Source organism: Chiroxiphia lanceolata, chromosome 3 (assembly GCF_009829145.1).
Source record: "Chiroxiphia lanceolata isolate bChiLan1 chromosome 3, bChiLan1.pri, whole genome shotgun sequence".
NCBI lineage: Eukaryota > Metazoa > Chordata > Aves > Passeriformes > Pipridae > Chiroxiphia > Chiroxiphia lanceolata.
Window position 1 is genome coordinate 90,776,843 of NC_045639.1, and position 13,313 is coordinate 90,790,155.

Genomic DNA, 13,313 nt, shown 5'->3' on the forward strand with positions numbered 1-13,313 from the left:
AGGTGACACTGTGAAAGTGAATTTCAAAACCTGAGTCATCTTCCTAGATACAACTTAATTATTTGGGTATGGCTAACTGTGTCACTTTAAACCTTCATGGAGAGCATTCCCGGCTCCCTTGAACAGCTGGAACTCAGGACATACTGTCTTGACAAAGTGAACAGAAAATATTAACTGCCTTTATTTTTGCATTGGTGGCTCTCTTTAATACATATTTTGCAAACACATTTTTTCCTTCTTGAAGATTGTAGATGTGCTGAAGCAAGGTAATTACAGTGGAATAAATATTAAGTTAAAACCAGATAGTTATTAAATATACCTGAGGCATTTCTAAATCTTACGTTAGAGGAGAATTCAATATTACTTCTGTAATATTCTTTTAAGTGAGAATCAGATCTTAACCTTGGGTGTGGGGATAAGAGAAAAAAGGTGCAAGTGAATAAAAATAAATTAGCAGATCATTTAATATTTCATCAGGTAGGAGCATACTAGCTGCAGTTTTGTTCACTCTGGAGTTGTTGTATGGCAATGGCAAGACCGTTGGGTATTACAGCCTGTATTATTCAAAGCCACTCAGGCCCTCCAGCTCATGCTTGCCAGCTCATTTGTCACATTCTGTATGTCTTGGTCTTTCAAGGTGTTGCCCTGAAAGTACTTTTTTCTGTGTTGCATTAGCTGAGTCCGAAGCAGAGTTATGTTGCTTGCAAAGGAGTGGCATGAGCAAAGTGTTACAAATTAGTCTCACATTTTTAGATGCTTTTGATGCTCAAATGCTATAAAACACTGTAGTTTCCATTTTTTTAGTGAGACTGAGTAGGTATCCTTAACTGCAATTAGTGAGTGCTATGAGCTATCAACTTGGCAAATTATAAACATTTATAAGTCATAGAATCATAGAATGGTTTGGGTTGGAAGGGACCTTAAAGGTATCTAGTTCCAGCCCTCTTCCCATGGGCAGGACACCTTCCACTAGACTAGGTTGTTGAGGGCCCCATCCAACCTGGCCTTGAGCATTTCCTGGGATCCAAAATTTTTCTTAGCGACCTGTTCAAGTGTCTCACCATCCTCACAGTAAAGAAATGCTGATGAGGGGGGGAGTCTCTGAATTAACACAGTATTAACTATATCCACCTTGTCAATGTTGTTTTGAAAGACTTTGCTCCTCTTCAAATATTTCTTCACATTACCATCTCAGATCAGCCAAGACCTCATTAAATAATCTTGAAGGATACTTGATTTTCCTCTCTAAGTATAGCAAAAGTAGAAGGTAAAGAGATATAAGGAAGAAAGATTGTATTTCCTTGAATTTGGCCTTAGTACAAAGAACAAAAAAAAAAAAATCCCAGTATATAAAATGTAGGGGGGGAGGTAGAAGAACCGGAATGTCATAAAATATGTTGGAGTGCTTTCTCAGGCTGGTTTAATTTTCACAGAGCTGTGTGAGTTTGCATATGTCAATCACTTTAAAGTAATGCTTTGCTTTGATTATGAACGTGACTTGAGAATAAAACTGTTTGCATAGTTCTCAGTGTATGTAAATTGATACTTAAATGCTGCTGTAACTATAATTACTTTAATAGCGAAAGGCAAAATCAAGTTAACTAACGAGAGTTTATAATTAGATTAACATAAGCCAGTTGTGATTTAATACAGTGTTGTCTACAAAATTAGATACTATATGAATGTGTTTTAAATCACTTCATTAACACATGGGGACCAACTTACCTGTTGTTATAATTTCCTTGACTGATAAGACATTTGTGTTTTATGGTACATTTGACAAGTCCACTACCATGCAAGGGAAAGATATATTATTTTTATGGTTGGGCATTCAACCCTAACTTATCCTGGTTCCTGTTGACTTAGAGCTTAACTTTGCAAATATATCATCTGGCAAAGAGAAATCTTTCACCTAATATGAAATCATATTCAGCTTAGTAAGAAAAAGATGCTGTGCATGGAAGTACCACTGTATTACAATTCCTTTAGATCTTCCTTTTATATTTCAAACTCTTGAAGTTAGAAAAAAGTTGGTAGGTTGCTGCCAGTTAGCAAAGAGCAGATGGTGATTGTTATTGTGACCAGTAAATTGTGTATCTGTGAGAGTAATAAGCCCAATTAGCCAAATGTTGATTGTGCTTTTAAGTATTCTAGTCTTGGTACCCATTTCCATACCTGTGCATATGCTCAATATAAACTTCTTTGTGCACTTTGGAAAAACTTTAGTGGTACAATTCTGCAGCCTGAATTGTTAGCATTTGTGTAATTGTTAGCATTTGAGATAATGTCCTGCAAATGAGCCAGTCTTAGTCACAGAATTCCAAAAATTCCTAATTACTTACTTTGTATTTTATTTTCCTGTTAATAGTAAAAGTTGACTACTTCAAACTTGGCTAGAATGAAAGTTAAAAGCCAGGTGGCTTTGTGTCCTGAAGAATCCTCTTCCTCTTAATTCAATGAAACGTGGCTTCAATATAATGGAAAAATTGTGTTTAGCTCAGCATACTCTGCAGTTTTTAAAAATACTGCTCTCCTTGCAGTTTTCCATTGAGGAGCAGTCAGCCATCAAAGAACTTCCCAACTCTTCAGAGGCAGGGGTTGGCATCAGTCATAACCTCTGACTGGCAACTAGTTTGCTAACATCTGTAACCGCTCCCCAGCACGGGCAAAAGAAACCTGAGAACCATTCCTGTTTTCTCTCAGTCTCCCCCACTGTCCCAGCGGGACTGGCCAAATAGGGATAGCCTTAGGAAAAAGCAGTTTAATCCAAGATGCAGAATAAGACAAAAGCCAAGGATAAGATGTGACATAGAATCACTGAATGGTTTGGGTTGGAAGGGACCTTAAAGATCACCTAGTTCCAAGCCCGTGCTGGGGGCAGGAACACCTTCCACTAGGCCAGGTTGCTCAGAGCCCCATCCAGCTTGGCCTTGAACGTTAGGATCCTCTTTGTCATTTCTGAGTTGAAAAAGGAGAGTCGAACATGGTCTTTCTGTCAGCAGAACCTGTTGCTGCTGTGCTTACTTCAGTAATACCCCTTTTGATAAGATTGCAGTGATTTTAGTGGCAGTACTTTCAGCAGTCACTTCCTCACAATCCAAATAAGCAATACTAGCTATATACTTTCAATAAGACCTGGTTTGTTTGAGGTTTTTTTAAGATACTTGGCAGCTCTTCAGGGTCAAGATCATGTCTTCCTGTATATATATGCAGTGTCTGGTGCAATGAGTCTCTGGATACTTCTGCAATTAAATAATCATGGCTAGGCTTCGTGAACGAAGATTTGGGAATTAAATAATAAACCGGTTGCAATTAACAGCTTGTTAATTGCAGATTTAATAAAGATCCACAACTTTAATTGGTTCCTTGGCTTTTCCTCAATTACCTCACATCAGACTTAAAAAAGCCAGAATCACTAAAAAATAAAATGCTTGGGTATCTGACAGATTAGCAGATTATAATAAATAACCCTGCAAATGAACGTATTAGAGAAATAGCCATTCAGATTTTCCTGACTTAAGAAAGTTTAACTGAATAAGGTTATATCAACACCAATTCATTTTTTTAATCAGAAAATTTATTTTAATTTTAAGGCTCACTTAAATTGCTTTATTTGAATGCCACAACTCGTTACCAAAATTCTGACCGAACACTGCTAAAAATGAAAAGTGAGGAGATATTTTTCCTATCTCAGTGTGGACTTATATCTGGAAGATTTTTATGTGGAGTTGCTGACCATCTGTTTCACGGAGTTATGCCAAAAATATATTTTCACTGTAGATTTAGATGCTTGCTATGAGCTAGTAAATAACCAGACGAGTATTGCAGCATCTTCTTCAAGAACACCACAAATATGAACTCCCAGCACTTTTCAAGCTAAAAAAAGGTGTAATAAAAAAATTATTATTTCTTAAGTAAATCTTCTAGTCATAGTAGTTTTAATAATTCTGACTTTGTTAATCAGATTTAATTTATTCTAGAAGTGGTTTAAACCAGAAATTAATTTGGCCTGGAGTTTTCAAGAATCTGTATTTTACCTTTGAGCATCTAATTTTGAGTCAATTTTTCTCCCCACAGGCTGGCATTGGGTTATTGTTCAAAGCATAACGAAGAGGTGAGACCCATGTCTCCTGACATGCCTTGCTAAAGTACAGCCCTGCAAAGTTCAGTCCTACCAAACAGGTGTCTTGGAAGCTCTTCTCCAGAAAGAACAAACATCACATCACTGCTGTAATAAAAATAATGTTGCATCCTTATCTGGAACACTAAGTTGGTTTTGCAAAAGCCAAAAAGTACTGGATATTGAATGTGGTAAGCAGCTACACATAGAGGGAGACAAATTTGAACTTTGCAGAATCTGCTGAGCAATAGAATAGAGTAGAATAGAATAGAATAGAATAGGAGTAGAATAGAATAGAATAAGAATAGAACAGTTCCAGTTGGAAGGGACCTACAGTGCTCAGTCTAAATGCCTTAACAACTCAGGGCTGAGCAAAAGTTAAAGCATATTATTACAGGCATTGTCATGCTTACAAAATGCTGACAAAAGTAAAATTTGCATTCATAGTCATCCAGTACTGCCTTAACGTGAAAGGAAGTCCTTTGTGCATATCAAAAGATGATGTACTTTAAAAATAAATGCTGTTCTAAATTAAATGAACTGTCAGAAGTCCTAGAAAAGGACCAGAAGAAAACTAATTTATAAGCAGGTCTCAATCGTTAAGGTTTTATTCAGGAGTGAATATTTTTGTCTCCTCCCCTTTCCTTTAGAACAGGGCTGAATTTAGAAAGATTCCTCCCCAACTCACCCACCCGCCCTCCTTCCCATGAATAAAGAAAGGATTTTATGAGGATAAGTAGCTCTGAAAATGGAATGACACTTTGTCTCCCCATGAAGGAACTGATAGCAATGGTGAATAGAACACACTGAGAAATAACACCTGTTTCGTGTTGTCAAGCCTGGGCTATTTCTGTTTTGCTGCTTCTAGAAGAAATTAATTTCTTCTCCTACTCCAGGGCTTTGTTCTGCTTTATCTTACAGCTGGAAACATTTGTCTTATCCCACTCCCTATTTATCTAGGTTTTTTACTGTTATGAACACTGATCTGTGTATAAAACAGAAACAGTCACTGACACTAATGCTTTTTTTGAATGGTAAATATGTTCCTTGTTTCTGCTTATAAAACCATATTAAATTCGTGTTTATAAATAAGAAATGTTACAGTTGTAGTAGACATATTTGGGCTACATCAAACAGGGAAGCAAATACTCTTCTAAATGTAAACATGCATTTTCTACTAGTCATTGTAGTTAGCTTGAGGCTTGAATGTTAATGCTGTAAACTATGTGTTAGAATGTACCTATGGTTTGCTGTCCTGAGGTAGTAAAAGATTCTTACTAATATTAAATAGTTTTTAATCTTTAAAGAATTGCAGGTCGGAGCTTTATGTTGCAACATAACAGCTAGTAATATTATTCTTTGCTTAACTGTTTACCAGCACTTTTGCCCCTGTGTGCAAAGGGAGGTAGGGAGAAGGATAGGTATGCTTTTATGGGGGAACACTTAATCCTGCTATGTAGTGGAGTAACTTCTGATGTACTTCTAATGGTACCATGTGGCCAGGCAGGCAGGACTGTGTGTGTGAGTGTTCTCAGCCTGAGACTGCTGCTGGCTTTGGGGAACCCCCCGCCAGACACCCCTCACACCCCGCCGGACCTTGCACGCTGTGTCCCAGCTCTTGGGAGGTTCACAGTGTACCTCGGCGCACATAGGCTGATCAACACTGCCAGCCCACCTCTGTTATGAGTCTTGCTAGAGAACTGACCATGTCTTTGCTTTTTCAAAGGCCAGTTTATGACATACTGAGAATAAAGTGAGTCCCATGTAGACAACCAAGGTAAGGATCAATGGTTGATTACAATTCTTCACAGTAAAAGATGAGGTAGTGATGAAAGTCAACAGAGTCAATAGCTTCTATCATCCCAGCTGTCTCAGCCCCATTTGTAGCTGTCAGGGTGAACTCCTCCCGAGAGGGCTCCAGTGCCGGGTGCTAAGGGCATTTAAGTGCAGCTACAGTTTCTCTAGAGCACAAGTTCACTGTCTTTGTTTTTCCCATCCTTCATAGTGAAGCTGTGTCTGTCTTTGATGCTCACTTCAAAGTTGAAGCTCCTGTAGTGCTTGTCTCCTAGACAATTTGCTTTAACATGCCATAGACAAAAGAAACTTTCCCCTGAATTTGCAACGTGATATAAATCAGATGTTTTGTAAATATTAACTTCAAAATGTGTGTATGTTTTTAATTTCAATTCTGTAGTTATTGAGGGGCCACCAAGATGATTAGAGGGATGGACCACCTCTCATAGAGAAGAGGCTGAGAGAATTGGGTTTGTTCAGCCTGGAAAAAAGAAGGCTTGGGGTTACGTAATTGCAGCCTTCCAGTAGGAAGGGAACCTACAAGAAAGATGTAGAGGGACTTTTTACAAGGACATGTAGTGACTGAACAAGGAAGAATGGATTCAAACTAAAAGAGAGTAGGTTTAGATTAGATATTAGGATTAAATTCTTTGCTGTGAAGGTCATGAGGCACTGAAACAGGTTGCCCAGAGAAGTAGGGGCTGCCCCATCCTTGGAAGTGGTCAAGGCCGGACTGGATGGTACTTTGGGCAACCTGGTCTAGTGAGAGGTGTCCCTGCCCATGGTAGAGGTTTGAAACTAGATGGTCTTTAAGATCCTTTCCAACCCAAACCATTCTGGAATTCTGCTGATATTGTGACTTCTGAGAGCAACGCTTGACACATCCATATCAAAGGAGGTTATACGTTTATGGCGTAATAAACACTTGAAGAAAAGTACAAAGATCAGTGTTTACAGAGCCATAGTGTTGTCTACTCTCTTATATGGTTCCGAATCATGGGTCATCTACCGCCACCACCTGCGTCTCCTAGAACGCTTCCATCAACGCTGCCTCCGTACAATCCTAAACATCCACTGGTCAGATTATGTGACCAATACATCTGTTCTAGAACAAGCAGCAGTCACAAGTATTGAGCCCATGTTACTGAGAACACAGTTGCGATGGGCAGGGCACGTCTCCAGGATGAAGGACCACCGCCTCCCTAAGATCTTGCTTTATGGTGAACTTGCCACCGGCTGCTGCAAGAGAGGAGCCCCGAAGAAAAGATACAAGGACTCCCTGAAACAACATCTCAGCCTTGACCATAGTGATCATCACAACTGGTCTACTCTGGCCTCCAATCGGGAGGCCTGGAGACACACCATCTATAACACTGCCGTTTCCTTTGAGAACGCACGCAGGATCACTCTTGAGGAGAAAAGACAACGCAGAAAGAATCGTGTCTTGCAGAATACACCATCTAAGGAGTCTTTCTGCTGTGTCTTTTGCAATCGGATATGTCTATCTCGTATTGGCCTCATAAGCCACCAGTGTGCCTGTAACAAACGTGGATAGAGCCTTCCTAAATCTTCGTTCGCAAAGCCCAGCCATGAAGTTCAAGCATGGCAATGAGAATAAATGCATGTGGCGATCTTCTTGAGGTGCTGCAGAACACTTCAGACTATTACAACATTTGTCAGTTGTAGGATATATTTTAAGAACTGGTTAATGCATACATTTTGTTCACAGCACAGGTTATAATTAATCTCTAGCATTTCATAAAAACCATATTTAGACTGGGAGACAGACTGCCTGTCCTGTGGTCCAGCTTGACAACACCTGGTTAGTTTTAGGGATTCTTTTCTCAGTGTCTTAGCCCAGAACAAGTGAGGTCTGTTGATGTGCAGTGTGTTTTATTGCAAGGGGGTTTAATGATGAACAAATCTGTGATTATATGTGTATTCATACATGGAGCGCAACCCTAAGCTTTTGACTAACAGAGGCAGATTTTTATTCTAAGAAATTTCATATAATTAATTCTTAAGACTTCTCTATGTTCTTTATACTTTTTGGGTATCTAAATCCTTGGTTTTAAGTATTCATCCCTAGCCTATACAGTTGAACAGAATGTCTCTCACTGTCAGTAAGTTTTCTTTGTGTGTAAGCACAAAGCTATCCAGACAGATGGCAACAGCACAGTTAGAGGAAAGGGAGGAATTTCTATGTTTCCACATGTGCAGTATAACTTCTGGCTATTTCCATATGAATATTAAAAAAAAAAGTTTTATGAACTAAATTTTGATGAAAACTGAGAAGCTGGAGTGTTGGCTTTGGGCACCTTTACAGTCTGATTGCTTGTAAGGAGTGAAGTGGGAAAGTAATCAGGATGGAGATAAATTTAGTGAAACTGTATGTATTGGTTGGGGAAGATGTTGGGGAGACTTGACTGTAGTTACTGGAAAGATCTATTGAGCTACATTGTCTGTCAGGTTTTATTTTGCACAGGAGAAGGTTTATTGCACAGTTGTTGATACATGGAGCGTCATATGCATTTGATTATAAGTGAAGCATCTCCTGCTTTCTTCTGATCATTTTCTTCTGAAGACATGCATCATCTCTCCTAGACAAATTATAGAAAAATCTAAGAAAATAATGTACAAAATCTTTTTCATAAACCAGGAAGGATTTCTGCAAGAAGACAGAAAGCCTAACTCATGTTCATAAACAAGATTGAAAAGTTAAGTCTCCTGTAAAAACATCTAATATCACAACAGTAACCATGGAAGTCAGTTTGCTCCCCAGCAATGAAAGCTTTCTGTTAATACTCTGTCTTCTATATATCAGCATTTCTCACCTATCCTCTCCTAATATGACCAGATATTATCCCAGAGACTTAGAGCTACTTTTATTTGGAGAAAATTTGTACACATGACAGAATTGGATTGGAACTGAGATTGCATTATAAGATCTGCAGTTACAGCTGCTGTACCAGGAGTGTGTTTGTGGGCAAGGCTCATCATTAAATGCAGTCAAACTGCCTGAGTTTCCATGTTTTTCTTCACTGTCTCTATACTACCTAGATTGTGTGTGCATGTGCGTGGCTGTAACTGGAGCCTAAGACTTCCAATTGGTTCTACTCAGGTCCTTGTCCAGCATATCTTAATAAAAAAAAGGAATGAAGTTGTGTTTCAAATTTCTTACAGTTTGTTCTGTTCACTAAAACTTTCTATTTCTTATGGGCTGGTTTTACCAATATGTGAATATAAAGGATATAATTTTTCACAAGTTATCAAGTCAAATTTACTCTATCAGTAGTTTCAGAGTTTGGGGAGTTTTGTGATTATAGATGGTACTGAGGATAGCCAGTGGTCCCAAACTGACGCTGGTGATACCAGGGACAATAGTAGAATGGCTGCTATAGTGCCCTGGCTTTTCTTCAACTTTAGACAAAACCAAACTAAGAGCAATTCAGTTTTTCAGTTGTAAATAACTGCTTGCTTCCTGATAAGTGTTTTGTAGATAGTGGATGAAATGTGAGTGCCTGTCTGCTGTATAATCAATAGAATTAAAATCCCCAGCCGCTTATTTCCTGTGAAGTGATTAAAATCCACTTAGTACATAACATAGTTTGTACTGGCCATACCACTCCTTTGCAACAATATGTCAAAGTAATGATTAGACAGTTTATGAAGTACTTAAATATAAATGGTCAACATAAATCTTCATAGAGTGTATTTTAATAGTTTTATTCCATTCAGGGAACAAATGTAGTCGAGCTTTGGCTGGCCTCCTCATAATTTCCTCCAAACTTACATACTGTTATAGCTCTTTCAGCTTTCAATGGGCAGCTTTTCTTAATACTAAGAGACATTAAAACGATACAGTAGGACATGGTTCTTGCCTGATTGGTGAAGTATAAGTGGCACAAAAGATTTGGTGTTGTAAGTAGTGGCATCCCCCATTTCTGTATATAAGGGAGTCCCTACAGAGGAACAAAAGCTTCGCTCTTTGCTCAGCCATCTCTGAAAAACCTCCATGTGCATGGGATATGTAATTTTTGAAATCTTACTTCTATCAATAGTTTAAGTCTACAGTCTAGTATTAAAGTCAAAATTCAGTCCTTGACACTTCTTTCTCAGTCTTTGTTTTATTTTCATACAAAATTTAATAATCAGTTTGAAGCCAACAACTTTTTCTAAGCCAAGTTTTCCCTGGCAGAAGCATAACTACTATAGTTTGAAGACATAGGATTGTTGATACCTTGATAGCGACATCATCTCTAAATGCTACCCCATTTTGAAGAGTTGATAACTTTTATTAAGTCAACAGGTAGAATTGGAAAAAAGTACAAGTACACAAGCTTGAAAAATCTGGTTTTGGAGTTTCAAAGCTTGCTGGATCTACTTCCCCCATAGACACGTTATCTTGCAGAAATAGTTGTTTTGGTTTAGGTGGAAGTAGATTTCACCTTATGTATTTATTTTTTCTGTGATTACATATGATTTTATTAGATAGTCTAACCAATATTTGAAGGAAGTGATTTGTAATTAAGACACTGAACTGAAAGCCGGTTTGGGGTATCTGGTGTGATTCAGAGCTGGGGTGTTACTAACATAGCTGATGCATTTTGTGTTGTGACATTCTTCTGGCTAAAGTGGAAACAAGAATATTTCCCCATTTTTTCCATTTTTAAAACAGAAGGTAATGCAAAACAAGATATAACATCTTTTTAGACATTTGTGAGTATTTTGGTCAGCAGCATATTCCTTGTTTGTATTTCTTATTGTCATGTTCTTTGTCTCTGAAAAAAACTCAAGGAAGTCCTGATACAATTACACTCCTTCTTCCTTGGCTAGACTTATTTTTTGGTGAAAGTTGTAAGATCAGAATACTGCCTCTTCAGATTTGAACATAATTTAGAAACATCTTAAGCAAGTGCTGACAATTCCCAGTCAATTTTGGAAGACAACATACCGTAGAATTTTTAAAAGATGTTGGAAATAATAAAAAATAATAAATTGAAGAGACTGTTAATTACAGAATAAACAAATTACTGAATAAACTCACCCCTTTTTGATAGTTTGTGTCGACATAACATTAACATCTCATTATTTTTTGTTCTGTCCTCTGATTTTCATGTAGACATGTCTTCATACAGAAAAACCAGTGTTTTATGTGTCACATCAAGTCTGCAGTGCTTAAGAATATTAGCAGCATGGCAGGCAAAGCCCAATGTTCTACAAAATCCTCTCAGAAAATGCCCATGAATATCTACCGTGATCTATTGATTGTGATTTGTTCTGGTACTGGCAAAACAGATATTTGAACTGATGCACAAAACCATGCTTATTTTAAACTCAATGTGCAAAACATGAATTCCTAAAAATCCACGTAAAGCTCTAAGTTTTCAGAATATATTACTTGCCAATAAAGCTGGCTGACTTGGGAAAAAACTTACGCATTCACTGAATTTCACCGAGACCATCTCATGAGTAAATTTCTTGTTTAGCAGTTGCTGAACCTAAGCAGCCACTGGCTTGTTAGTCCTAGAGAGAAACCTCCTGGGGTTCAAATAAACCATGAATACTTTTACTGTTTTTCACACTAGATAAGAGGATACCTTGGTTCTCCAGTCTTGTATCCCATGAATTAGGCTCAGAGCTAAGTAGAAGTATTTATTTTAAAGGAAAGTAAAATTTTCTTTTTTAATCCATTTGTTTATAAAGATTTATTAAGTTTTTGGAAAATTACCTGTTGGTCTAAAAGAGTTCTCTTATTTGCTTTGTAGTTCAATTTTGTTGGGAAATTGCTTGGACCAAGAGGAAACTCTTTAAAGAGGTTACAAGAAGAAACAGGTGCAAAAATGTCCATCCTGGGAAAAGGATCCATGAGGGATAAAGCTAAGGTACTGTGTCTGGATTCTGGTTGCAATTAGTGTTGAAACATATGTTGCTTTAGGTTTTATACTTAGATTGCCTGTCTACTTAGTAATGACTCAATTAAAAGGCCTATAATAGACTCCGACTCCGTGGCTAGGTTGTTTTTTACCAAGTTACATCAATTGCCTAAATATAATTTTTCTCTTACTATGCCAACCTTACTTAGATCTCCACAGTTGCTATATTACCACTGTTATTTAAATAATTCACCTAAAAGAGAAACCAGCTTAAAGTTCACTTGTTCTGAGAGAAGTCTGTTTTTCCTGAGAAAGTACAGCTTGTATACATTACTGCTGTAATATTGGTATACATAAGTTTCTTTAGAGATTGGATTTTTAAAAAATATTGACTATTTATCCAGGGCATAGTTCTAAAATAAGATTAAAAAATGGATGTTTTGCATAAATGTGTATAAAAATACACTATAGATAAAAGAAAAAAACCAGTTTTGGAATCACAGCCCGGTTAATGCACCTGAGTAATAATTTGCAGGTAAGTGTTGTTGCCCTTCAGCCACCTCCCCCCACTTTATATACTGAGCATGATATTCTGTGGTATGGAATACCCCTTTGACCAGTTTGGGTCCTGGCTGTGCTCCCTCCTGGCTCCTTGTGCAGCTCCTTGCTGGCAGAGCATGGGAAAATGAAAAGTCCTTGACTAAGCACTACTTAGCAACAACCAAAACATTAGTTTGTTATCAATGTTACTCTCATACTAAATCCCAAACACAACAAGGTACCAGCCTCTAGGAAAAAAATTAACTATCCTAGCCCAAACCGGGACATTAGGGAAACTTCATATATATATGATCCAAAGAACAAGTACTATTTGTATTGTGATGTCTTCCTTTACTTTCTGTAGAAGAGCAGTCAACACAGAAATAACGGCTGCTGATTTCACTATATTTTAACTGTATATGGCCTTCAGTAATTTTGAGCAGAATTTTGCTTTCCTATCTGTTACCTCTTTCATTCATCTCTCTAGCTAAAATAATGAAAGCAATAACATGTCAGAATAAAGAGAAAACTAATCAGGATTTTATGGTTGGCATTATTTGGTCTTGGTAATGTGTATCAGCAGTCACATAGGCATTATGAGGTCTCCAATTGCAATATTGAAAAAAATCCACAAAACAGACAAATTAGGCACACGGAACGTATTTCATTTTTTCAGGGTTTTCTTTGTGACATTGACCACAGTGACAATTCAGTTACAATTATAAGATAATAAATCTTGAATACACTACTGATTTTTTTCCAGGTATTGACAGGTAAAATATTTTAATTACTTCTGGCTAACTTGTGGAATCATAAAAAATTTTTCCCTGGATAAGCGAATGCGTGTGCTGCTAAGTAGCAATAATTTGCACCAGTACTACATCTGCCAACTCTATTCTCAGCCACTCACTCAGATTATTATTGCCAAGAGCAGCAATTGTCCAAACAGAGGAGTGTAAAGATGTTTAAACACACATTATTAG

At 37.6% G+C, this 13,313-nt stretch overlaps 1 protein-coding gene across 11 annotated transcripts in view; it reads left to right on the forward strand.

Annotated features, from left to right (window-relative positions):
- KHDRBS2 (KH RNA binding domain containing, signal transduction associated 2) overlaps positions 1-13,313 on the forward strand; it is a 360,694-nt gene that overhangs the window by 104,350 nt on the left and 243,031 nt on the right. For all 11 annotated transcript variants that reach the window (XR_004355952.1, XR_004355950.1, XR_004355949.1 and 8 more), the window contains exon 3: positions 11,683-11,799. Coding sequence is in view for 2 of the 11 variants with exons in the window: in XM_032682291.1 (XP_032538182.1) it covers positions 11,683-11,799 (117 nt within the window). In the remaining 9 variants the exon portion in view is untranslated. The remainder of the gene's footprint in view (positions 1-11,682; positions 11,800-13,313) is intronic.